The 27608-nt window shown below is 36.6% G+C and overlaps 2 protein-coding genes across 3 annotated transcripts; one reads left to right on the top strand and one right to left on the bottom strand.

The window, feature by feature from the left end:
• The first annotated feature begins 416 nt into the window (after positions 1 to 416).
• Positions 417 to 11870, top strand: oit3 (oncoprotein induced transcript 3). Its single transcript, XM_067386714.1, has 9 exons — positions 417 to 553; positions 4927 to 5301; positions 5385 to 5498; positions 8434 to 8556; positions 8643 to 8765; positions 8850 to 9010; positions 10319 to 10731; positions 11085 to 11184; positions 11324 to 11870. The coding sequence occupies exons 1-9, from the start codon at positions 442 to 444 to the stop codon at positions 11486 to 11488; spliced, it is 1686 nt and encodes a 561-aa protein (XP_067242815.1). The 5' UTR covers positions 417 to 441; the 3' UTR covers positions 11489 to 11870.
• Positions 11532 to 19838, bottom strand: pla2g12b (phospholipase A2, group XIIB). Of its 2 annotated transcripts, none has more exons than XM_067386716.1 (4): positions 19337 to 19838; positions 17215 to 17291; positions 15547 to 15712; positions 11532 to 12972 (listed from the first exon to the last, which is right to left on the bottom strand). In XM_067386716.1, exons 1-4 carry the CDS (start codon positions 19710 to 19712, stop codon positions 12854 to 12856), a joined length of 738 nt encoding a protein of 245 aa, XP_067242817.1. In that variant the 5' UTR covers positions 19713 to 19838; the 3' UTR covers positions 11532 to 12853. The 2 variants fall into 2 exon arrangements, with proteins under 2 accessions (XP_067242817.1, XP_067242816.1); XM_067386715.1 differs by having other exon boundaries at positions 11534 to 12972; positions 17203 to 17291; positions 19337 to 19837.
• Positions 19839 to 27608: the final 7770 nt, after the last annotated feature.

Raw genomic sequence — 27608 nt, 5'->3', positions numbered from 1 at the left:
CAGTCTGACTTATAGGCAAATTACACCTATAGGAAGTTTAACAGAAAGCATGAGATGGAAATCCACCTGAATTTCTTAACACACCGTCTGCTATAGAATGCATCATATCTGCACATGTGGTGTCAGCAGCTGTAGACGGTTGACTGGTGTTGGGATGATAAAGGATTCTGGGAGATGTATCAGGCTGGGATGGATAAGCCAGACTCCAGTAACAATGAGAGGATGGTCCTGTCTCTATCCGGACGGGTGGGTTTTCATAGACGGGGGACAAGGGGGCAGGAGAAGGGGTCAAGGTGAGATAGATGTCCTGTCCATGAGAAGACAACAAACAAAATATTTACAGTCATTGTTTTAGTAGACCCATCCCTCAAAATGACAAAGATAAAGGACTCCACTATTAAACCACAAAGCTCTTCCACAGACTGAAGTGTCAAGACGGGAATGACTGGGTGTACATCTGTGACTTTCTCACTAAATAAGTTCCTCTCTACACTGGACATGTTTTTCACTTTGGTTGTTCTTTTACAAGCTGTGAATGCTGCACAGGCCATAGGTAAGCACTTAATGTTAATGTTTTACATGTACACTGCTTATTGTTATTATTATTAATATAATGTGCTTATTATCTGAGCTTCATATTAAAGGAAACCATGTTGTTATTGTGTTGATATAACAGCTTTTATTCAACAGCCATATATGTTATTGTGTTGCTTTTTTGAAGGACAATGAAACAAATGTTTTCTTACTGGCCCCAAGTGTTTATGATATTCTGGTCTCTAGATATGTTTTAGGTAACTCCTTCAATGAAAATAATAAAACAAAGATTTAGTTGAGTTGCTCTAAAGTTGAATATGAGCAATAGTAATAGATGTTTGCCTTGGTAAAGGCATTTAATAACAATGTGAAAGATATGGCTGACTTTTAGAAACACTGAATGGGTTAATTTCCTCACACATGACAATTCCTGTCAGATGTTATATAGACATTTATGAAATGTCTTTTAAGATGTTTATGATTTAGAATGAAAATCTGCTTTTTTAAAAGATGTTTATTAATAATAATAAAAATAAGAAAATTGTAGTAGGCTATTTTTTTTTCTTTGCTGAACGTGGCGAGGCGCGCAACACAATTTGCGCAAGAACAATTTGCGTGTGAAAAAGGTGCAAAATTACGGGGTGTTGTAGCCTAAATTACTTGTAATTATTAATATATACATTTCTGTAGCTCTGATTGATTTTAAAGTGCAATTTGACCGCCGGCGCATACTACTAAAATTATGTCATATGATGAAATTAAAAGTGATTCAAGAACGTGCATTTATTGCATGGACGGAGCAAAAATAGGCCTATGCGAAAATGCAAGTGTTTAAAATGCATTGTTCCTTTGAAACCTTGCCCTCTTTTGCTTGCTGTTTAACTGAATGTGCGAGGCAACACAGAATGTGCTGTTTATCTATGGACCAGTCACACAGAACGCGTTTTTGCAGTTAAAATCGCAAAACGCAGGTCAGTTCAGGTCTAGAGATGCCTTTTTTTTAAAAAGTTGAACTTATTTTAACTTAAGTGCCGCGTTTTTAGAACACCGCGTCATGCAAGAGACGCTGCAAAATTATGGATGCGAGACGCGAGCGCAACGGACAAAGTCCGTCTTGCGCGTTTACACACTTCTACACAAACAATGGAAAAGTAGCTCAATGGAATGGAAAAACGTGTTCTGTGTGAACGGCCCCATTCTGTGTAATTAAAAGTTGCGTTCATTACTAAAATAGTAGGCTTCCGTTGTATTTACTTTCCAAATTGTCACTGGAGTAGTGAAAATGCTATTGTACCAGTACCAATATTGTACCAAATTTTATTTGAAGTTTAGGAGAAAAACTTCCATATCATGGAGAGGCATGTTATAAAATCTTCAGTATAAATATAGTTATTAATAGGTATATCTATCTACCCATGCTGGTCAGAATTATTTGCCCCCTTGGTAAATGATCAAATATGGATGAAAAAAAAAAAAAAAATTTGCATTGTTTATCTTTTTGATATTTTATTAAAAAAAAAAATTAAAAAAATTCTAACCTTTCATTGAAGGAAAATAATTGAAATTGGGGGGAAAATCACATTATGAAATAAATGTTTTTCTCCAAAACACATTGGACACAATTCAATACTTCTTGCAACCTCCTTTTGCCAAGATAACAGCTCTGAGTCTTCTCCTATAATGCCTGGTGAGTTTGGAGAACACCTGACAAGAGATCAGAGACCATTCCTTCATATAGAATCTCTCCAGATCCTTCAGATTCCCTGTCCCAGTCTCCTGACCTGAAGCTTGGTTTTGTGCTCCGTGACCAAAAACATTTGAAAAGTAACTGGAACTTCAAACAGGATGGGTTCTATGGTCAGATGAAAAAAAAAATAAAATAAAAATAAAATTATCCCATGTGTAAAATGAAATACATTGCTGTATCTTTAATTTTGTGGGCCTAATTTTCTGCTGGAGGTCCTGGACATCCTGACTGTCCAGTCCCCTGACCTGAACCCTACAGAAAATGAGTGGAGTGAACTGAAGAGAAGAAGCACCAACATGGAGCTGGGAATCTGAAGGATCTGGAGAGATTCTGTGTGGATGAATGGACTAATTATTATCTTGGCAAAAGGAGGTTGGTTGTTAAAGTATTTAATAAATGGGGGCAAATAATTGTGCCCAACGTGTTTTGGAGAAAAACTTTTATTTCATAATGTTAATTTACTTCATAATGATTTCCTTCCACTTTCAATTCTTTTACTTCAATGAAAGGTTAGATTTTTGCTGTTTTTTAAATTAAGTATTAAAAAAAGGATAAACAATGCAAATTAATTTAAAAAAGAAATATATTTTATATCATATTTACAAAGGGGGCAGATAATTCTGACCAGCACTGTATCAATTTCGTGTATTTCTATTTCAAAAAATAAAAAAATAAATTGCCCACCCAGTATATCTGCCAGCCCACCCTTCTCTAGCTGCCAAGAACCTGTTTATCAGATGTTTGTACACAACAGATGTTTTCCAGATGAAGTGCTCTTTAAAAGACATCTTGGAGACGTATGTGTGCTATCTAGGATAGCGTTAAGGTCAGGGTTACGGTTTTGTTTAGGATTGGTTGCTTGTAATTATGCCTAGTTTACTGCCTAAGTCCTGTAGTAAGTATATGTAACTATTCTGTTTAACAAAAATTTGAATCTTTAAGAAATATCCTTAATTTCAGCATTGTTTAACATACCAAAAGATGCCCAAAAAAATCAGTAATGTTTGAAGTGACAAAGAGTTCTGTGTGTAAGTGGATATGCAGCAGATGTGAAAGAGGACATGATTTATTATAGCGGTGTCCAGGAATACTGTGTTTACAACAAACATTCTTGACCTGAACATCCGTTTATCCTTGACCTCCAGCTGTTCTTGTATCAAGTGAACATCCCTATTAGATAGCCCTATCTACAGTCTGCCTGTTCTGATAGTACAACACTATTATTTACATTCAAAAAGATTTTGAGAAATGTCTCTTGGTGTGACATTAGTATTTAGATGAGCCAAATCTAGAAACCAGAATATCATAGACTGGGTGAGATCTATTGCTTTGGACCACTAAACAATCACCTAACAACCCTTCTGGACACTGTAAACAAAAGGAAACATCCTGGCATCGTGGTGGTTAGCTCCTTCAGAAAATGTAAAAATCATCCACTTGAAGGTTTGTGTGTTTGCACAAAAAGCCCTGACCAATTTTAAAATCTCTATTGTGATGATTTGAAGATATGGTCAGTAAGAGTTGATTCTAGACATTTGCAATTTCCCCATGAGCCAAGGCCAATTTTTTTTTCTGATTTTAACTGAGTTGATAATTTACTGTGGAAAGGATTCTCCCTCTATGCCTCATCAAGCTGCTGACGCTTCCTGACTAATGGCCATTCACGCTTTATGCTGCATCATTTTTCATTTACACATGGTCCAGCAGAGCAGCCCAACTTGATATAAAGACCTAATTCATTTGTGGAGAGTATTAAGTAAAAAGCAGTGGTGCAGTGTGGAGTATTGATTAGCCTTCCTTTGAAATTTGCCAACCAACTGCAGGAAGAGTTTCGCACTGACAGATTTTAACAAGCAGTTTTTATTCTCACTATAAGGGTGCAATACTTCCTCTCTGCTGCTTTAATCATCTTGCTTTGATTAAAAACACATTCTGAAACAGATGGCATTCAGAATATTAGACTTTGCTCTAACCACTTCTGAAATATCTGCTTTAAACCAGCATAAATTTCCATGATGGTCCTGACTGGTTAATTAAAGTTCTAACTGGTTGTTAGAGTTGATTTGGTGGTGGTCTAGCAGGTGGACCATCTTGTTTATGAACATAACTTAAAAACTGGTAAAGATTGTTGATCAAATCATCTTTCAAGTAATCATATAGGTTAAGTGTGTGATTTCTTCTTTTCTAGTTTTTTTTCCCTTCTGAATAACAAAGAAATGAGTAGCTATTAATTGTTGCCATGGCAACGCCGTACCATAGAGGGTTAAAGAAAACAGATGCAACTGGATCATTTCCATAATCACCAATGAAATCTATGAAGAGCAGCACAAATTAGCATCTGGTTTAAGACATCATTTTTTTTGGGCAGTAAATAACGGTGCAAATACCATTAAATTGACTAGCACAAACTTTAGTAAATCACCTTGCATGATTAATTTAAATGTTCTCCTCTCATAAATTTTGCGTCCAAAAGGGAAACTCCTACAAATATATATGCAATATACATCCACGTCTTTTCAGCTGCGTGTCTTTAGTAAATCCTGACAGTATTTTTGTTTTTGTGCTGGCGCAAACTGTTAGTAAATCTGGCCCAATATGCGCTGACCAGTTCTGACCAATTGTTACCTGTTTTTGTCATTGGTCAGCCCTAGATCCCTGCTCAGCATACATCAGTCTGAACGAACCATGGCGGAATACTGACTACCATGTCAACAACTCTGCGGGAGTCCCTCTGTGCGACCGGCATGTGGCGGGGGAATGGTATCGCTTTACAGGGATGGCTGGGGATGCTATGCCAACCTTCTGCATCGATGAGAACCACTGTGGTACACATGCCCCCATCTGGCTGAATGGCAGTCACCCTCGGCCTAGTGATGGCATTGTAACTCTACCTGCTTGTGCTAGCTTCAATAATAACTGCTGTCACTGGACAGCTAGTGTGGACGTAAAGGCCTGTGCTAAGGGTTACTACGTCTACCGCCTACCCCGACCCTCCGTCTGCTTCCACGTCTACTGTGGCCGTAAGTCTTCCTACTGCCTCATTAGGTCTTTTTGACATGTTGGTTAAGAATTGTCCTCCAATTCTGTGTCTGTGTCACCATAGATTTCTATGACATATGCGATGAGGTTGAGTGTAATGGAGCAGACTGCCCTGTCGAGCCAGAATGCCGCTGTTCAGAGGGAACGATTCTAGGCCCTGATGCACAGACATGTCTGGGTGAGTAACAGTGCGGTCCAGGCCTGGGCAAGATAAATGCTTATAGAGCAGAAGAGCTATATTGCGATTAGAATGAGAGAGGGCTTTTGCAGTTATGATAGAGACCACAATCCATTAATGTACAAAGGCAGCCAGTGAAATCAATGCCTTTAAAGGTAAGTGCAAATTATGCAGCAATTTTCAGATTGTCTACATTTTTAAAGGAATTTCTGTAGGTAATATTCAGGACGCAATCTGTTGAAGTTTGTCTTGCAGAACCCATATTGTTTTTTTGCTCCAGATTGGTACTGTTGCCATGGTTACATCTCAGCATGACCATAACGTATCTATCTTTTAGGGGTTTGCAGTTGTTACAAGAACAGTCAGAGGTTAAGGATAAATGGATGTTTAGTTCAAGACTATATGGCATCTGTGTCCAATCTTTGGTTTTGGAGGGTCAGTGTCACAGTTTAGCTCTTTCCCTAATTACACACATCTAAACCAGCAGATCAAAATCTTCAGAATTAGTAGAAAATTCCAGGCTGGTGGGTTGGAGCAAGTTAGAGCTAAACCCTGCAGGACACTGGCTCTCTAGGAGCAGGATTGGATACCCCTGGTATAGGGCCAAGTAGCCTGACACACTCTGGCCCATTTGAAACATTGTTAAAATTTATATTTAAAAAGAATTTTTATACTTTAAAGATCCTCCAACCAGTGGTGGAGGTAGGGGGTGGGGCCGTGGCTACCATTGACCAAAGCTTGGCCACCCAGCTCACAATTGCCGTTTCTGTCTTTTTTTTTCTTCTTGATCATAATTGAGTCTATTTTGATGAACTGTCTCTTTGTGACAACAACACATGGGAAAATTTTCATGTGCGTAAGCAAACTTTCCATGTGTACCAGATGTGGGCCGGATCTGGGCCAACACTATGTTTCTGTCTGGGAGGCGGCATTTTGCATTAGTTGGCAGAGTACAAATGGAAATGGATTGCATTTAATTGTGTATAAAATTACAAAAATTACATTCTGGCATTTGTTTTATGTTCCGCCACCTTTATCATATTCACATTGTTGCACATGGGGAGTTAAAAGAGAACATATTTTTTTTCCCTTTGTAATGAGTTTAATTTAAGTATGATAGAATTGTTGCAGTTTATTTATTTTGCCAACTTAACCGAATGTTCAACCCAATCTCACAGCAACTCTTACGTATTTTACAGGGTGGCTAATTAATATGAATTCGTACAATCTCACTAATACGAATTAGTAAGTTTTTTGCTAGATCATACATATTTTACAAGTTGACAAATTCGTATGAATTCGTACTAACCACTGGGGTTTAGACAAATCGTATGAATTCATACGAGTGAGGTCATACGAAGTCATACGAATTAGCCACCTCATAAAATACGTACAAATTGATCGTGAGATAGCGTTGGAATGTAACATTCAGTTTTTAATTTTTCACTTGCAAGTTTTTGAAACAGATCTTACAGCCTAGGATTAAGGAAATAAAATAATAATAATAATACATATTGTCAAATTCACTGTCCAGTACTTTATAGTTAAACGCCACCGGGTTGGCGATGCCACTGGGCTTGGGCCTGCCATCGCTGCTTTTTTTATATTTGAATAATGAACATATCTGTGCCACCCCAGACTGGTTTCTGGCCCCTGCCTGCACTGTAAAAAGTAATACACTATATCTACATAAAATTTTGGCAACAGATTACAAACAATATTAATAATTAAATTCAACAAATAGAATTGAATTATAATTAATCAAAATTAATTCTTTAAATGTCTACCAGTTAAAACAAGTAACATTTAACAGACAGACATCAAAGATGAATTAAGAACTATTTTTTTATTGCCAAAATTGAAGACATCTGATGATATCAAGCAGAATCACTGAAGTAAAGAGAAACACAAACAATTAACATGTTTAGATGTTGATGTTGATTTTATTGAAAATATTTGGTCACTATTATGGTGATCAGTGTTTCATTTAGTTGGGCAGTTTGACTCTTTGCTTTTTATGTGAGTTTGTGGTTTTTGTTATGGTGTTTGCTAATTTTACACATTTTAAATGGTTGACTTTTAAGGAATTAATTTGATTAATTCTAACTCAATTCTTATATGTTGAATTTAATTAATAACATTACTTTTAATCTGTTGATGAAAATATCCTGGCTCCGCCACTGCCTCCAACCTTCAGTTTTTACTTAGCTTGGGGGATTCAAGCCTTAATTTGTAGGATCAGACCCTACCTTGCTTAATTTGCATAAAGAACACATTGCATGAAGCAGTCCTTCATAAGCTGGTAGGAGAAAGTGTAAACTTTAAAAACTAAAGATATAGTATGACAATAAGGAGTAAATGGAATATGTGAAAACAATTAGATGTAACTGAATGTGTTCATTTGCTGGATTGGATGTAATTAAGGACATCAAGCCCTCTATCCCCTCATTGATCTTCTCTCTCTGTCTTACATTCTTTCCCGTAAGCATTTCATAACCTTTTTACCCTTCAGGAACAACTTAACTAATCACTGTCTATTCCAGTTCCAGCAGAACATAAATTACTTCTAACCTACAGAGGGAGCATTTTAAGGCAGCATTTTGTCTAAAGCACATCTCCTAAAGCAAAGATGGTTCCGATAAAGAATACAGACAAATTCTTAAGTAGCATTGCATGTATCCTTCATATAGAAGGTAATCCCATAATGCACTTGAGATTTGTCTTCTCAGCTGAAGCATTGCATTGCACCCACAGAGTTGCTGCATGTGCGTTCTAGTCTTTTTCAGTTAGGATGCTCCCTTCGAAGGTAGCTCCGTATGTAGACAGTGGAGCAACTCACTAGGTTTTAGAACAGAGTCACAGCTCCATCTGTTCCTACCCCACATTCACTTATCTGCTTCTGTTTTTAACTGTGATCTGGTGTGTTATGTGCAAGATGTAAACGAATGTGAGAAAGGGAATGGAGGATGTGCAGAAGTATGCATCAACACCAAGGGCTCTCGTCGATGTGAGTGTGGACGAGGTAAAGTACTGGACGTAGACGGGAAGAGCTGTAAAGGTAAGAACACGGTAAGACAGAACATCCTGAATATGGGCAGACTTTCAGTTAACTCATGCATTGTGGTTTTTTGTGGTCCTGTGTAGAGACTGAAGGATGTGACAATGTGAATGGAGGCTGTAGCCATGGATGCTCCTCAGAGGACAACTCATATAACTGTCACTGTCCCCGGGGTCTGACGTTGGGAGATGACAAACGGACCTGTCAGGGTGGGCTAAACCTCTTTCTCCTGCCTTTTGCTCTTTTTCTGTCAAGGTTTGTAGACTTCAATTTGACATTTGTTTGGTGTGCAGTCCCTGTGCAGTGTGATCCTAGTTCCATAGAGGTTTCAGTTCCCAAAGACCTGGTGGGAGGACTTGAACTCTTCCTGTCTAACACGTCCTGCCGTGGCATTTCCAACGGCACTCACATTAACCTCCACTTTAGTCTGAAGACCTGTGGCACTGTGGTCCAGGTAAAAATTATTCTGAATCTAGCAAGCTTTGATTTGAAAGTCAATGCGAAATCTAGACTGACCCTGTTTACTTCATAATAAATATTCTTGATGTTATTGTACATAGTCAATAAGTTCATGTTAGTCCAAATAAAAAAGTTTGTCTTTGTAATCTATTACTAAAGTTGCTCCATCTGTAAAATGACTTTTTTAATTGGCATTACCTGTGCAAGTCATGTGACAATCTCCACTTATCCAACACATTAGCCACTTTTCCACTGTTGGGCCAGTGCGAGCCAGGGCTAACAGCGTTCCAGCAGAGCCAATAGCTTCGGACCTCAATCACAGAGGCCAAAATCTGTTTCCACTGTCGGGTCAGTAGCCCCGCAGTGTTACCCTAAAATCTGCCCTTAACATTCCTCCATAGAACTATGTCACAGTGGCTATTTATGACTTTGAGGGGGGCAAAGTAATGGTGGTGACAGAAAAAGAAAAAAGAAAAAACAGAGATGGCAAGACAAATGTTGGCCATTGGATTTCATCCATACGAGGCCCCAGAAAACTTTTTACTTATCTCATTTTAACATTTACAATCATTTTATAGGCCTGTTTAATACACAATTGCTCTTTGTATGCTAGCAATATGCAGAGATGGATTGAGGATCAGTGTTTTTTCTTGGTGTCTCTGTTCCTGTGTTTTTATATTTACTGACATTACTTTGCCCCGCTGATGGTAATTAATATGGTAGATGAGCAGAATGGTCACATGACTAAAACAGGTTAGTTTGTATTAACTAACACAGAAATAGTTTTTTGGCTAACAGTAATTTGTAAATGTAATAAACTTTATGGCAATAATACCAAATAATAATGTTAGAGTCAAAAAATAGCCTTAATATTGGGATATACTGTGATGTTCCCCTTACAGCAACATAATGTCGGCCCAGATCCGGCCCACATCTGGTCCGTGTGTAATCCACATGTACCAGATGTGGGCCGGATCTGGGCCGCATTATGTTGCTGTCTGGATCCAGAGGGTGACCTTCAGCCTCCGCATCCTGGTCAAAAAGCTTTACAAAAAGTAACATAGAGCAAACTTTAGGGCTAGACCTTAAAAAAGTCTCCTCAAACGTGCTGTAGGCCTCCTTGCCATTGATGTTCCTTCAAAATCATAATGGATAATGGATAAAATGGACCAAATAAAATCCCAGCCTACATTTTTTAAAGTAGTAAAATAGCTGGCAAACAGCATTACATGATGACTTATAAAATAATCAATAGTTCTCTGTGAATGTAGTGGAAAATCCTTTTCCTTTCTCTCTGCTTCAGGTCATTGATGACAAAATTGTTGGCACCAACTTGGTGACAGGTTTGCCACGGTCTAGTCCCAGCAGCAATGGTGATTTGATCGTGCGCACCAGTAAACTACTGCTGCCAATTACATGCGAGTTTCCACGGCAGTACGAAGTGTCAGACGGCTACCTGCCGAGTCTGCGCAACACAGCGCTGGAGTTAGCGGGCCACAGCGAAGGAATATTCCCCTTCAGTTTGGAGCTGTTTAAGAGCGCAGAATTTTCTGAACCGTACAACCAACCTCCTCAACTGCGGTTGCGTGACTCATTGTACTTCGGCGTTGAGCCTCGAGAGCGGGTGGATGGCCTTGCTGCTTTTGTAGAGAGCTGTTTTGCAACACCTGGCCCCAAGGCTGACCAGGCCTTAAAATATTACCTCATCAAAGATGGGTAGGTATTTAAAAGAATTCAAATATGACGAGATACTGTTCTGTGTGCTCACAATACCATAATGTATACTCCATGACTGGTGCTTTTAGTCATTTTGCCAACTTCAGCTAGACACTGAATTAGACCGTCCTATCGCTTCTACCATAAAACCTGAATACTTTAGCAAACCTGACAAATTTTTAGCTGTTTTCAGAGCCTACGGCTCTCACAGAGCAAGGACACCTGAGTGTGATGTCATATCTCTGAGAATGTATAGGTATAATTTATGTGTGATATTTTGAGTAGAGATTGCTTACAGCACCTTTAAAGTCTATATTTAGAGACTTGTGCTTTAATGGCCTTATGTTTCCCAGCTGCATTTCAGACGAAACAGTGCGTCAGCTTTCGGCTAAAGACCAGCTCTCCAAACACTACCAGGTCCCCGTCTTCAAGTTCATTGGCAAGGACAACCAAGTGAGTAGGGAACAGGCAAGGAAATTCAGCTGCCTTGTGTGTCCTACACATGTGCTTTTGCGTGCTAATGAGGTATCTATAATGAGTGTGTGTGAGAACGAGTGTGTCATTACATCAGTTACTTTACTGTGTGTGTCAGGAGGTGTTCCTGCATTGCCGTGTGCTAGTGTGTGGGCAGGCACAAGGGGAATCACGCTGTACGCAGGGCTGCAGAAAGCGTTTGAGGCGACATCTCTGGACCGACCGGCACCAAGAGCAAGACGTTCTGTCTAGTGGACCCATTCGTATACTGCCAGACCCATGAGACCACACACATCTCTTACCTACATAAAGAAAACAACGCCATCTACAGGCTGCTTTACTTTATTTAAACACATTCAAACTGTATCTCTACAGTAATCTTACATTTATGAGTAATATAAGGAGCATTGGTTAAAGTCTGTCTCATGTCACTTGCTTCCTTCCACTGCTTCTGATGCAATATTAATATAAACCTCATCTACATGACCAAAAATATGCATCCCATGTAGGTGATGTTAACAGTATAAGCCTGAGCATTTCAATAAAGTTTAGAACATGAAACTAAGTAGCATAATCCTGAATGGATAATTTGCATTTACATTCAGAACTGTTTTACTGATGGGGAAAATAAAGTGATTTTACAGCCAATAAAGTTATTTTTCACAGTTTGTAGTCACATTGTCTCTCACAGGGCAATAAACATTCCTGTGTGTTACTGTTCAACACTGATTCTACGTTTAATTACATTTAAAATAAAAAGACAAATCAAACTATTTGGCTTAGGTTAACATTTAGTTTTCAGCATATGATATTCAGACAATTAAACATTGTTTAAATAAATATCACTACTCTACTGAGGTTCAACAAAATCTTATTTTGATTATGCCAAAACAAAATAACAACTTAGTTTGGAACAATTTTTTTTTTATAATAAATTAAATATTAGTTAACATAGTGTCAGCTATTGTGGGAAGTTTGTGTTGCAACTTTCCTCTTCTTTACATTTTAACTTTTAACTTCAGTAAATCTTAAAATCTTTAGCATGAACTCCAATTTTTATATTGTTTTTAAAATTGTACATATGAAATTGAGACAATATTTATTTTTATCGATATTGTCTTCCTATATAACAAACCCATACACAAGCGCACACACTACAAGTTTGTGGAACTGACACTTTTACACATGCAATATAAACTCTTTTGTATTTATTTAACTAAATTGGATCCACTAGCACCAGGGCTACTGGGTCAATCTCATGAACACGTCAAGAACATGTGATGGTCATATTTCACCCCAAAAATATAAAATGTGCCTATTTTTAGGACCAAGTAAGTTTTTAAAAAAGAAACGCAAAGAAAAAAAAAGATACATAAATTATATATATTTTTTATTAGTGGTATTTATACAACATAACGTTTTGATACTAATTACACTATTCAGAATCCATTAACTGTCACCACTGTGATGCATTTTAGGATGAATAGAATTTAGGATGAAAATACGCAAATGGTTTCTTAGAATTTTTGTGGTGAAATGTGAACTTGATGTGTTTTAATGAGATTCATCTTAATACTGACCCATTGTGTAGTAGTTATGAAGTGTTTATATGTGTTGAATGTGGTGTGTTTTAGTGGTTTGTAGGTCTTCACAGCTCATCCTTCTCTTCTCCTTCACAATAGCAGGATGCCCTCTGGCCGTTCATGAAGGGCCTGCAGCCCAAAGTCCACACGGTGTTATACATAGTGTCCGCAAAGGTCTCACATGCTGAGGGAGAGAAAGGATAGAAGGGTTTTTGTCCTGTTCGTTATTACAAATGACAATCCATATTGTCTTATCTCTTCACTGTTTGTATTTGATTTCCTGTTTTTTTTTTTTTTTTTACAGTAGGTAGGTGTTGCCATAATAGATAATGGATCTGTTCCCATATCTAGTCAGCAAGGCAGCATCATGCTGTCAATCGATAAAAAAACAATTAACTAATTAATTGTGCATTGTTCTGTAATTAATCACGATTAATTGCACCTAAAATTAAAGTTTTTAAAGGCACAATATGTAAGATTTGGGGATTAAAATATCCAAAAACCTCTAGAACAGTGTTAATTATTTTGTTGATGTGTACTTACATTCTAAATGTTTCCAAGAATGTTTAAATCCAGAGAAATAAGCAATTTTAACCAGGACACGGACCGTGTCCGTGCGTCGCCTATCAGTGACATCATCCACGGGTTACCCTCGATTTGCGGTTTTATTTGTAGAAACCACGGAAACACCAAAGACGCTTTAATTCATAGTAACTGTCGCGGAGCCCTGGAGGGCAAAACAGCAATGCAACTGCAGCACAAGCCTGCCAATTTTTCCATCTTAAAAACAAAAATATGTGTACAAGATGAAAGGTTTGGGCACTTGTGATCCATATACAGCACCTGCATTGATTTCAATCACTAAAAACAGCGGGACGATTTTTAAAAAAGCTAACGTAAAAAACACTAGGGTGGGTTGAACCAATAAGAATTAAATTAAGCAAAGTTTAACACTAAGGATCTGGGTTTTATTTTAAATGGAGTTGTTTTGCACCACTTAATTTTAAACACAGGTTTACTATGCAGAAAGACCGTTAGAATTAAAGGGCTGATCAAGCAGAATAGGCGAAGTGTGAACTGACGCCAGGCTAAAGAATTCTTAGTGCAACCCACCCTTAAAGTACCTTAATGTATTTAAACAGTGATATTTAAAGATCGAATTCAGTTTAACCCTTTTTGATGATGCATACTATATACAGGTGAGCAGACGAGCCCAGAATATGAATGCAACGGATTTTCTTTATAATGGTTTTTGCTGGAAAAAATGCTTAACGAGAAACCTTGTGTTGCATTAATATTCATTTTCATATTCATTTGTTTGCCTCTACAAAGTATGCATAATCAATAAGAGGTATATTGAATTTGATCTTTTAATAATGACTGGTGGGTAATGGAGGAAAGCCTTGTTTTGCCCTCCAGGTGGGCGTTCCTTTAAGGGTGTGATGTCACGTGAAAACTATGACTATATTATATATGTATGTGTTTTATTGTATTTATGTATTTATAGGTGTGCAACTGTTTGGATACATTCATCGACAGAGAACTAATCATTGTTATATAGCTCAACAAAGTAAGTCTTATTGTTTAAATCTTGAGTACCATGTTTTACCATGCCTAATATCGATCTAGCTTACAGAGTAGCATTATAACAACTTTCAACACACAAATGTATCTAATATGGTAAAACAGCGCTGTGTCTGCATCATAATAAAAGCTCCACAGCTCTCACGCCGTGTTGAGCTCGTCTCTCATTAGCATTTGCTCCAGGGGCCTCATTCCACTCAGCTTTCAGCCATACCCTGCGTCATACTAGAGTAATTTTAATAAATCTTTAATACATTAGCTCATCTATTAATACAATTACTGCCTGAGCCCCTTCGGATTCTTGTGCACCGGCTGTAGATGTGAAGACAACACCTCCCATGATTCCATGAAATCAAGCTACGGCTTTGTTTTTAATAAGTGACCTCTAGCAGCAAACAAATACATATTGTGCCTTTAATCTATTTTTATATTGTAATAATTTCACATTTAATCTCCAAATTAATGTAGAAACAACACAAAGACAGTATATTTTAAATATTTGATCTAACAGGTAGGAAATATACAGAAATGAAATAAAGCTATCTAACACTTCACAGACTTCACTGCAGAAATTATAAATTAAATATATATTAATCCTTATTAAAGCTACAAAAGTTATTCAGTCAAGAGCAGAGAGTGATTTTCTATTTGTCTGTTGTTCTTTGATTAACATTAATGACTGAAATCACAGCAGCAGGTTTATTAGGCTGCTGTCACTTTAAGATCTGACACACATCCGATGTCCTCACAACTCTTTACAGTCATTTATGACTTTAACTCTTTTAAGGCTGTGATTACGAGGATACTCGACAAAGCAGGCATCTTGGCATATTTTTGTCTATTTTAGTGTGAAAGAGATAAAGGGAATAGATGCAAGCTGCTGCAAGAAAAGTAGTGAGAACAGCCTAGCAGATCTAGGCAGGTGGTGCTGGGGAAGGTGGAGGGCTAGGAAAAATTCCCATGGCGAGTTGAGCCAGTTTGGGACAGAAAGAAATAGGCAATGTATATATTCTACTTGTTTCATCCATCTTTTTGGATGGATGTTTAATTGTCACCCTGCATGATGTGATTAGCTTCTGCTTTAGAACTATTAAGATACCTTTTGGAACAGTTTTGTGTCTCACTAGGTTTTGTAACAGGGCTGATATGTGAGTTGCATGTGAGTATTTCGCACCTTCAACCTTTGACATGAGTCCCAGGCTCTTCTTCAGGTCACCACAGATGCCATGGAGGCACCAGCGAAATTTGGTGTCACAGCGGTACTTGTTAGAGCCACAGGTTTCATAGCAAATGTCTAGCTGGTTACAGCATTTGGTCATGGCTGGAACACCCATATCAAACTGTGAAGTAACAGCACATTACACAACATGAGCATTAGCACTTTCACACTGTGGTCAAAATAAACCAGTATTGTAAAAACAACCATCAGTATTACTGTTGTACTAAAACCAGAGTAATACACTACAGTTTTAAGAGAGTAATATGCAGTATAAGGAAAACAGGTTAAGATTTATGTTGTACTGTTAACACACACACACACACAAGTGCAGACACACAAAGAACTTGTTAATCACAAAAATGGACACCTGTACACCCTTTCAACTCAAATTAAAATGTAATGTATTGTGAGTCTTTACATCAGTAATGATTATATAATGATTGTATATAATAATTATATATAATTATGCAATTTTAATTGCTTTGCAATGAAAGCAAAGACTGCAAATATATTACAGTGCTACGCACGTTATTATATTCCAGGCTTAAAATGCATCACACAATTTTAATATCTAGCAAGACTTTCCTGCTCCATCTTTGTTGTGAAAAAGTTGAAAACTCTTGATTTAGTTATAGCCATGGTTATTTAAGGGATGCAATAATGGTAGTTAGAGTCTCGTAATTTATGATGTTGACACATAAGACAATTACATTTGTCGCCCATACTAGAGGAGGATTTTCTAAATTGACACCTTTAAACTTTAAAAGTAGAATTTATTTTTTTTGAGAGGCAGAAATTACACAGAGGGCTGTCCATGAGTCTTTGTGTGGAATGTAATTGGTACATGTGCCTTCCTCTTTCCTGACAGCAGTCCCATCAGCGCTTTGGCTGGATGTCAAACTTGACTGTCCAGAAGGTGTTGGATGTTCACTCTCTCTCTCTTCAGAGTCCCTCCTAGTCTCTCAGATTTAGGATACTAATCTTGCACAGGCCTTTAATTTACTGCTATAAGGTCTAGTCCACATTGCAACTTACTATGGCCAAGAACCACCCAGTTAGAAAGGAAGAGACAGTCTGACTGAGTGTGATGTAAAGTAACCAAACTCAGGTTTTCACAGTTAGGGGTTTACTTGAAATATATTACCATAATAACAGTTGAGAAAACATAGAAAAATAAATGTGTAAGAAAAGAAAAGTTTCAGATTGTGAATCTAGTTTACTTTCTACTAAGTGCCTCAAATTAACTTTTTTTTTTTCAGATTTGATGCCATTAACCTGGAAGTGAGACATCTATCAGCTTCTCTAAAGGCCAACGTTTTATATATGTCACTGTACTTTGAATCCCAAAGTCATTTGTGGGACACCTTTGTATTATCAAGTATATCAGATACAAAAGGCACAAAATGGTCTAATTTTCTCTTCAATCTCACATGTAAAAATAAACAGGTTGATTTTGATGAATCCTTTCGTTATAACTTTGCTTGATTCATTACACAGTGCACACTTCATAGGCCGGATTCCCACAGGTCATCATTGAGATGATTCTTACCAAAGCTTCATGGTGGCAGCCTGACCACTGGTTAATGTTAGTAGAGATAAAGGGACACATACACTATTCGGTACCTGGAAGCCAAGAAGTGAGGTGCTACAACCATCAGGTTCTGGCATCTGATAGCCAACACGAGGCTGAGGAGCTTTACCTGAAAAACATAAATGAAACATTATAGTATAGAATATGTCTTAACTAAAAATGTAATATTTTTAGTGACCTTCATTAGTATACATTTCATATAACAGTAGCTTTAAGAAATTTACATATAAATCTGGGGAACATCTAAAGCAGATAAAAAATCAGCATGAAAAAAAGGTTATTTATTTTATTTTATTTTATTTCATTTTTGCAGTAATGTCATAAAAGAACCAATTATGGATCCCCCAAAAACCTTTCAGTGAACAATTTCTAAAATAACCTCTTTTTAGTGTGAAGAATGTTTTCATAAACTTTTTCTATTAAAGAATCTTTTGTGGATTTAAAAAGTCGCATGGATGAAAGGTTCCTCGTGGAACCTTTTTAACAGTGTATAATAAACCAAAATCATTGTTTGTTTTTTCCTAGACTAACTTGGCTTCACAATGTTTCTTAAGTTGTATGCAACTTTGTCAACTTGAACTACAGATTTATCATTTGAGACAAGAAATGCATTTTGTTTCCTGCAACTTCTTCTTAGAATTTCCAAACCCACTACCATTAATTCAGTCTAATTCAGTATAATTACATTTTAATACATCTATTGAAAAAACATCTAACATGTTGTGATATTCATATGGAATAGAAGGGTACAGTTATGTATTGCTTGTATAAAAACACAATTACTGAAGGCATTACCTTAAGGTAACAATTGGAATTAAAACAGCAGAGGTCCTAAAACCGAGCCCTGGGGAACTACAATGTCAATACAATAATTGTGATTTTTTTTTTCCCCCAAAGCAACAAACCACTGTCTAAAATAATAATAATAAACAAGTAACAATATTAATTGCCTGATAAATAATAGAGAAATCTGACATAACATGTATGCATTAATTTATCCATGGAGTATTATACGTAAGTGAGATTTTTTTCCAGTTGATTACATGGTGCAACAATATAAAACATTTCCATGTTTAGTATTCAGAGCATGGTTTTTATCATTGCAAGAGAAGGTGACACTTTCAGTGGAACAATCATATTAATACATTAATAAATCATCTTAAAATATGGCTGCATTATAAGGTTAGACACTACAACTACTCTATTATCTGACCTTTGGCTTTAATCAAGGCCCAATTACCAAATGTTCAGTAGGACTTTTGAACCCACATGAAGTTTATTATGCAATTATTTTGCTAAACCTGTACATACTGTAGGCTGATACTGACAAATTTGACAGTGTATGAATACTGAGTGAATAAAATACACTCACTGCCCTTCTAAGGCAACATTATACATTAAGAACATTGAAAATTTGCACTTAATCATATTGCTAATTAATTTAATTTCTGGATTTGTTCTGGTTGCATTAAGTACTATTAATTTGTATTCATTTGATTTAATTTGTATTGATTTGATTGATTCTACTACTCTCATTTGTAAGTCGCTTTGGATAAAAGCGTCTGCTAAATGACTAAATGTAAATGTAAATGTAAATGTAAATGTAAATGTATTCCATTTACACTCATTTTGAATAGCAAAGAGCACAAGTCTGTCGTTCTGGAACCAGTACAGTAATATAAAGGAGTCAAGATATAAATAAACTACTTTTTCTCAGGCATAGGCATATGAAATGTTCTGATTCATCAGTGTTATCTGTAGAGTGGTGTGATCGACTTGCCCAATGCCTCACTGCGTCTGTCAACATGAGGATTGAGGACGGATCAGGAGTGAGGGCATGTTTCAGATGTTTCAGCTGATCAACAAAATGAATTCTGCTTTTTATTAGTAGAGTGTTAGTATTCAACTTTCTCACAATGAAAGGTTTCCTTCAAGTAGCAGTTCATCCGAACATTATTATTACATCATTATTTATTCACCTTCTTTACTTTTTTTTTTAATGGAACACGAAAGAAGTTCTGAAGTATGTACACTCTCCTCATTTCCATACAATGACAGTTCATTCATGGTCTGCACATCTGTCAAGCTCCAAAAAGAACACAGATTTGTCATAAAACAAAAATGATACAACAACAACAATACTATTTCACTTACCATGTCTACAGCGGTACTGACATACACCATCCCGGCCTCCCATCAGCTCCAGTATAGAGTCAAAATAGCCATTCACTGCCTGGAAACTCCCTCTGATAGAACCGAAGCCCCAGCCCGAATCATCCTCGGATTCTTGCGTGGTACTCTGGGTCTCTGCAGGGTTTCCCTCAACAGGGACATCTGCCATCGAGATGTGTTCTGCCTGGTACTCCTCATTAAGCTGAACATCTGGGAGATCACCAGCCTGAGCTTCAGGTGAAATGGACCCGTCAGCAGGCGAATCCACTGCCTCCTCATCAACAGAGGCCTGGATAAGTGTGGCAGCCAAGCCTGCAGAGATGCATAGCAGGAGCAAGGGCAATGCACGTGGAAACATGATGTAGCACCGGGTCCTAGGAGGTCTGTAGGCTCCAAGGAGAAGGGGAGACAGATAAAGTCGAAGGGCTTAGAGGGAAAGAGTGAGCAGCACAAACAGACACTGTTGAAAGTGCTTCGTGGAAGGGACTTTGACCTGTGATTAGATCAAGCAGACAGCAAGGCATTGATTGGTGCTAAGGTTAAAGGTAAAGTCCAACCTCTTGCTGAGGCATGCTCTCTCAGTGAATCACAGCCACACTCATTATCTTTCATTATCTGCGGTTTACACTTCACCTGCAAGATGATCTCCTCTGACACACACAGTGGGTTTTATCTGTCAGACTGTAGAGCTGTAGTGTTTCAACCATTTTTGCCATTGCCACACTCTTGGTAATCTCAAGGGCCTATGTCATACTCGGCTATCTGGTCATGCGGAATTAGTATTAGCCATGGTGACTGCATGTACTGTATGAAGTAAGATTTTTTTCTTATTACAGTGCAATGACTTGAATACACCTCTTTTATAATAAACGTTTTTATTTTCTTTGAAAATGTCAGTGTGATTTTGATTTAGAACCTTAATGCACGTTCATACATTATGTATGATTGACAAAGTCAGAAAGGTGTGTCTGTCGCTGAATGCACAGTTGTTCACACAGTTTCTTATCATAATATGGACTGCAGTGTCACTGATTTCAGACATGCACTGTATAGGAACATATTCTGGTTGATAACCAACAAGTGGAGACGTCCTCTTGTACAGTTATGAGCTTTCACTTCTACCATTAGTGAAAATAGAATTTTTAAAAAGAATATTGTGTACATGAACACACAATATAGGGTTAGTTCACCCAAAAATGAAAATTCTGTCATTAATTACTCACACTCATGTCGTTCCACACCCGTAAGACCTTCGTTCATCTTCAGAACACAAATCAAGATATTTTTGATAAAATCCAAAGGCTCAGTGAGGCCTGCATTGCCAGCAAGATAAGACTTTCAATGCCCAGAAAAAGACGTATTTAAAACAGTTCATGTGATAACAGTGGTTCAACCTTAATGTTATGAAGTGACGAGAATACTTTTTGTGTGCTAAAAAACAAAACAACTTTATTCAACAATATCTGATGGGCGATTTCAAAACACTGCTTCACGAAGCTTCGAAGGTTTATGAATCTTTTGTTTCGAATCAGTGGTTCAGTGGGCATTGAAAGTGTTAACTGTCATGCTGGCAATGCAGGCCTCACTGAGCTATCGGATTTTATGAAAAATATCTTAATTTGTGTTCTGAAGATTAACGAAGCTCTTACGGGTGTGGAACGACATGAGGGTGAGCAATTAATGACAGAATTTTCATTTTTGGGTGAACTAACCCTTTAATATATTCTTATATAGTGAACATGATGTAATTCATAACTATCAGCACAGATACCTCATGGACAAAGAATAAGTATTCCCCCAAAAATGGAAGAAAAATCAATGCATGACAAATTGAGGGTGTTCCTATTGTGCAACAGGCACCTACCCTTACACAGTAAAAACTAATATTTATGAGTACTGTGAACTTATTCTATTTGAGTCCACGTAATTTTAAATTAAACTATAATTCCACTTAAATACTTTGCGTAACTAGTCAGCAGTGGCACAAGCACACTTGCATGTATCTAAGTACTTAACAAAGACACTAGCACTGTACTGAAGCATGCACAACTATTGCTTTTTAAATAAATCAACATATAATATCAATGTTATTTGGCCAATCCTCGTCCTAAACACAGGCTCTACTTTTCACCACAATGGTAACCCCAGACAGACAAAACTCAGACATACCAGACATATTAGAACATTAAACACTAACAGATCACCCCCTATATAAAGGGTTAGTTCACCCAAAAATGCAAATTCTGTCACTAATTGCTCCCCCTCATGTTGTTCCAAACCTGTAAGTCTTTCGTTCATCTTCAGAACACAAATTAAGATATTTTTCATGAAATCCGAAGGCTCAACGAGGCCTGCATTGCAAGAAAGATCATTTCCTTTTTCAATGCCCAGAAAGCTACTAAAGACACATTTAAAAAAATTCCTGTGAGTACAGTGGTTCAACCTTAATGTTATGAAGCGACGAGAATACTTTTTGTGCGCCAAAAAACAAAACAAAATAGTGACTTCCGTCAACAATATCTAGTAATGGGTGATTTTAAAACACTGCGAAGCTTTAAGAAGCTTTTGTGGTTTGGAGCGTGTATCAAACTGGCAAAGTCACGTGAACTATTGAAATTTTGAAACACTTATGGCGTAACAAAGCTTCGTTTACTGAAATCACATGATTTTGGTGCTCCAAACTGTAAAGCTTCGACTCTTCATGAAGCAGTGTTTTGAAATCGCCTATCACTAGATACTGTTGAATAAAGTCGTTATTTATTTATTTATTTATTTATTTTTTTGCGCACAAAAAGTATTCTTGTCGCGTTGTAATTTTAAGGTTGAACCACTGTAGTAGGAGTGTTATTGCTGGCGATGCAAGCCTCACTGAGCCATCAGATTTTATCAAAAATATCTTAATTTGTGTTCTGAAGATGAACGAAGGTCTTACGGGTGTAGAACGACATGAGGGTGAGTGATTAATGACAGAATTTTCATTTATGGATGAACTAACCCTTTAATCTTGAGCAAAAACATAACAATAAACCATAACACTTAATTTCAACACTTACTCTCCTTTAACAGTCGGAAGCCAAGCATGCTGGGAACTAAAAATCTGCTCTAACTCATTCCATATAATCAGTTATTGAGTTCAGATAGTTTTTTTCTATTAATGAATTTTCAGTAATATTTGAGTAAAATGAACTTGTTTCATTTAGTGATTTGACTTAGGTTTTACAGTGTGCAGAGGAAAATAACAGACACAATCAGAATCTTTTGATCATTCACAAAAAAAGTCTATACCTTTGACTTATCACTTTAAAATAAAACATTTAACACTACACATCTAAATGACACTCTCCAGTACATAAATACCCACATTACTAAAAACAAAGAATTAAATGATGTGTTTATTATGCCTATTTAACCTATAGGCTTAAAAGTAATATCCTGACAATGATTTACATATGATTCTTATTTGTTGAAAAAGATTGCTTGTGATCAGTGGCATCCCTGCTGGACATCAACAGCATTTCAATATGAACTGTGTAGCATAATAGTGGCCAAAAGTGATGTCCAACCTAGGAAAACTGGCTTCTTCGTGCTTTATTTAAAATTTTGTTTTTATTATTATTATTTTTTTAATATATTTTGTATGAATGTTGTGCCTAGAGTGTAAAACTAATGTACGCATTCCATGTTTCAATTGTATTATTTGACATGACCCAATGAAACATATAGAATTATGTGGATGTTATTTTTGGCTAAATGGTCAATCTTGCATTCTTTATTCCCAGCCTATAATTCAATAAATCACTATGTGGTAGGAATTAGCTATATTATTAGATGTTATTTTGTGGGTTTTAGTAAAAAATGGACAGAAGAAGCTGTCCTCTGCAACCAAGGAGGATATTATTAAAATTGCTAAATCTGGTCAGTTGGTTTTGGATATTGCTCATGTGCAGGATGTGAATGGTCACAATGTCCACAGAATTATTTCAAAACACCATGAGACATCTACCATGCAGAATGTAAAGTGCTGTGGCTGGTCAAGGAAGACTAGTGAGCATTTTGGCAGAATGATGAATATCACCTGAATGTGGGACTACCTCAAAACAGCTTCTAAAGACCTGGATGAGACCTCCAACCTCCAATTTAATCTTGAACTATAAGCCAACGGCTATAGGAGGCTGGATTGAGAGATGCTCAGCATTACCCTTAAGAGCATGGGCATCTGTTAAAAGAAACAAGTTCAAAGAAAATAACTTTAGGTAGCCTACACTGCCGGAATTGTTTAGTTGGGTAACGCTGTATTGGCCGCTTTAAATACGAGTAGCCAAAGTCCAAGTTTCGCATCCTTCATTTGGCTTATTTTTAAGGATACATCAAGTGTATAATTTGCGTCTTCCAGGCACCCACACTCCTTCCCTGACAGCAACATAATGTACATCTGATGTGGGCCGGATCTGGGCCGACATTATGTTGCTGTCTGGGTCTGCACACATTCCAATTCACAAAACAACAAAAACAAACAAACAACAAAATATCAGAAAATTAATCCGCACTGAGTTGTTTTAACCCAGCGGTAGGGTTAAATGTTTGCCCAACCTGCTGGGTAGTTTTATTTAACTCAACTATTGTTTAAAAATTACTGTATTGCTTAATTAAAATTAACCCAAAGTATGTTGGAAATGAACATTTATTAATGTTCAATGAATAATTATTAAACAATAAACATTTATTAAATTGCTTATTAATAAATGTATATTAATAAACTATTAAACTATTACATTTATATTAATAAACTATTAAACTATTACATTTATATTAATAAAATATTAAAGCTTATTAATAAACATTCACCTTTTGTCTATTATTGTTGCCTCTAATTGCATCTGGTTTTTAATTTCCCAACTATTTTGGGTTAATTTTAAGCTAGCCATATAGCAATTTTTAAACAATAGTTGAGTTAAATAAAACTACCCAGCAGGTTGGGCAAACATTTAACCCAACTGCTGGGTTAAAACAACCCAATCGCTGGGTTTGTCCATTTTCAACCCAACTTGGGTTGTTTTTAACCCAGCATTTTTTAGAGTGTACATAATGTGAGACAAAAAACAAAACAAAATTGGGGATGAAGGCATTGTTTTCTTTAGTTTTGTTTCAAATGAATCACATATGCTAAACTGTGCGTACGGGGCAAAAGGCACCTTTGATTTTATTTTTCTCTAACCACTAGTTGGCACAAAAACTTGCCGCAGCACTTTCCTAAATATCCGCTTTTCAAAATGGACGTGCAAATTTGTCTGATCTTTGGCGCGATCGCGGGCAGCAACGCAAAGTTGATTCTGAGGTAGTTTGATCTAATATTTGATGTTTTTTTTTTATGTTTTTGATTTAAGTAGCAAATGAGAATCGATTAAATTAATGTTTGTATTTCCAGACAAATGTCTTCTTAATGATTTTCAGTTTTGTTCAAGGTAATTAAAGTAACAGTTTTTCAATAACGGAAGAATATGTAAAAGTATGGTATTTGGGGTAAAAAGTGCCCCTGCTGTTGGGGCAAAAGGCAAAATAATTAACATGATAATAAATAGCTGGCTAACTTTTCCATTTGTTGATATGACATAGATTCAGATGGCAAATATCATATATCAAATTGGGTATCCATCTTAGAGATAAAACCCATATTTAATGAAACAACCATATTTAAAAATCTAATATTTATCATATCATAATAAAACCATTTATTGTTACTACTGTAAATCTATATTAAATATTATGGGATCTCCTTCAATGCTTTCAGGATTTTACTTTTTAAAGTAATTTTGTTTCTGTATTTTTAAAATATATTTTTATATTAACATAAGTCTATTTTAATGACAGTATATTTATTGAACAAAAAATATTTTTTTTTTTATCAAAATAAACAGAAAATAGTACAAACTTTGCTAATTAGTGATTCTTTCCAACAAGTAGTAAACTAGAAATTATTAAAACATTATTTTAGCTAAAGTATTTGCATGAATACTGTGTGCCTTTTACTCCATACACCTCATACATTTATAGGATTTTTAAACCAAATTAACCACTTTTATGATTTAATTTCACACAAAATCTGTTGCTTTATCAATGTTCAATACAAACATATAGGCTATATTTTTCTTGCAATCATACACTTTGAGAGTAGTGAAAAGCACTTTTTTTTTCTTAAGGTGTGCCTTTAGCCCCGTTGTACCCTAATGTAAACTACTGGGAGACAACAGATGATGGTAATTACCTGTACTGCACTAACAGAAGGTCAGTTAATATAAAGCTTTGTAATATAAAATATTTATCAGATTATAATTGTAATAGTATTTTTGACAAACTTTTATTATCTCACCAGGCGCACTTACTGGACCACTTCATTCTGGCGTTTAAAGGTGCAGTGTGTAAATGGCTAAGGTGGCCAACACAGAACAAAGATGTCGTCGTCTGAGACAGCAGAGAGTAGCTAGTCAAGCAAGCACGCTCTGTAGAGCAGTATGTCCGTTTAGGGCAGGGGTGCCCAACCCTGTTCCTGTAGATCTACCTACAGTACCTGCAAAGTTTAGCTCCAACCCTGATAACACACACCTGAATCAGCTAATTAAGATCATCAGGAGCACATGATAATTACAGACAAGTGTGTTGAGCAGGGCTGGCTCTGAACTCTGCACTGCAGGAAGGTAGAGCTCCAGGAACAGGGTTTCTACTGTAGAAACATGCCGGCACAAAACATGTAAGGGGATCTGTGGTATATGTAGATAGAAATGGCCCATTCTAAAGTAATAAAAACATAACAGTCCCGGTCCATTATGTAAGGTCTTTATACACCACTAAAAACATAGATATGTATATTACATTTCTGTTAATATATCCTCCTAAAATGTACACATTGCACCTTTAATGTTTAGGAGGACTCTAGCCTACAAGCCTCCGACTGGACAGGGCTAGGAAGGACGCAGCCTCACTAGGATTATAGCTGTTTGCCAGAAGAGGGCGCTAGACACAAAGAAATCAAAATAAACTTGTCAGCACTGCAGCATTGATTATAGGGCAGACTGTGTACAGTTGGATCAGAGGGACAGTTGCAACATATTGAAACACCTGATCAATGATCTTTGCACCACATATGTGTAGCAGTATCCTCTTCAATTTGGAAAATTGCATTATTAGGGGTAAGAGTTTCATTTGACCTTCTATCATTGAATATCTTGTCCTTTTATGACAGTAAAACTGTCTAAAAATGACCATATTTTATAACATTATAACATTTTTTTTTTTTTTTTGTAATTTATAATTAACTCTTGGATACAACTGGAACAAAAGAACTTTGTGTTTATGAATAAACTGGAAAATTTGAACGATTGATCATTTCTTCATATGATCATTTCTTTAGTAGACAAAAGATAAATCACATAAAAAAAAAAAAAAAATTAAAAAAAAAGTTTTTATCTTCTAGTTTTTTTTGCGTCAAAATGTTTAAGAAGTTTATATCTCCCTCACAGCATTATTCCAAACAGTCTTTTTGTGCTTCCTCTAATATATTCCCCTCCCCATGAAAATGAATGTAGGAAAATCTGATTCACTATTGTGTCCCATTTCAAAATAACACAGTCGGTATGATCAACTTTACCTGTATTCATCATATATATACACTGAATTAAGATGAGCTATTTAGGTACTTTCCAGTTGTGGAACATGTTCAGTTAATCTGATGAACTTTATTTTACATGTGTGAAATATATCTGCCACCAGTTGCTTAGGGGCCTTTTACACAACACCGTTTTCAGCTAAAAACAGAAAACTTTTTTTATGCGTTTTGTAAACTTGCTATTCTCTGATGACGGGTTTACTGGCATGAGGGCAGGGCAACCTGACGTGTGACGGAGTATAGAGTACCTCAGAGATGACGTGTTTTTGTAGGCCAACCCGGAAGTTAGCGGCGCACGGGTTCCCTCGATCGAAAACCTATGCTTTTTTCCCATAGACTTTTGGAAAATTGCAAAAAATAAGCTCTGTGTTTAACAAAGGGTTATGACACTTATTTATTTTGTCTATCAAGATAACCTTTACAAGTTAACACAACATTTATGCATTTTGAAGCCTAAATAAGGTGGTCAGATATAAAAAGCTAACAGTAGGCTATAAACGGACTACAGCACACCATGGTCGTGGATCAGCGTCACCACAACCAAGCTTCCTTAAACTTTATTTAAAAACAACTTTATTTACAAACATGCTCACT

Source organism: Chanodichthys erythropterus, chromosome 5 (assembly GCF_024489055.1).
Source record: "Chanodichthys erythropterus isolate Z2021 chromosome 5, ASM2448905v1, whole genome shotgun sequence".
Classification (NCBI taxonomy): domain Eukaryota; kingdom Metazoa; phylum Chordata; class Actinopteri; order Cypriniformes; family Xenocyprididae; genus Chanodichthys; species Chanodichthys erythropterus.
The sequence above is the reverse complement of the archived record's forward strand: the minus strand, read 5'-3'. Positions and strand labels throughout refer to the sequence as shown.

What these genes read in the sequence shown, in the direction of transcription:
- oit3 (XM_067386714.1), top strand. Translation starts at nt 442, where the DNA reads ATGACTGGGTGTACATCTGTGACTTTCTCACTAAATAAGTTCCTCTCT. An exon ending in CCTGTGGCACTGTGGTCCAG is followed by an intron (nt 9,011 to 10,318) that starts GTAAAAATTATT and finishes TCTCTGCTTCAG; the next exon opens with GTCATTGATGACAAAATTGT. An exon ending in TCATTGGCAAGGACAACCAA is followed by an intron (nt 11,185 to 11,323) that starts GTGAGTAGGGAA and finishes TGTGTGTGTCAG; the next exon opens with GAGGTGTTCCTGCATTGCCG.
- pla2g12b (XM_067386715.1), bottom strand. Translation starts at nt 19,712, where the DNA reads ATGTTTCCACGTGCATTGCCCTTGCTCCTGCTATGCATCTCTGCAGGC. An exon ending in GCTTCCAGGTACCGAATAGT is followed by an intron (nt 15,713 to 17,202) that starts GTATGTGTCCCT and finishes GTTACTTCACAG; the next exon opens with TTTGATATGGGTGTTCCAGC. An exon ending in ACTCATGTCAAAGGTTGAAG is followed by an intron (nt 12,973 to 15,546) that starts GTGCGAAATACT and finishes TCTCTCCCTCAG; the next exon opens with CATGTGAGACCTTTGCGGAC.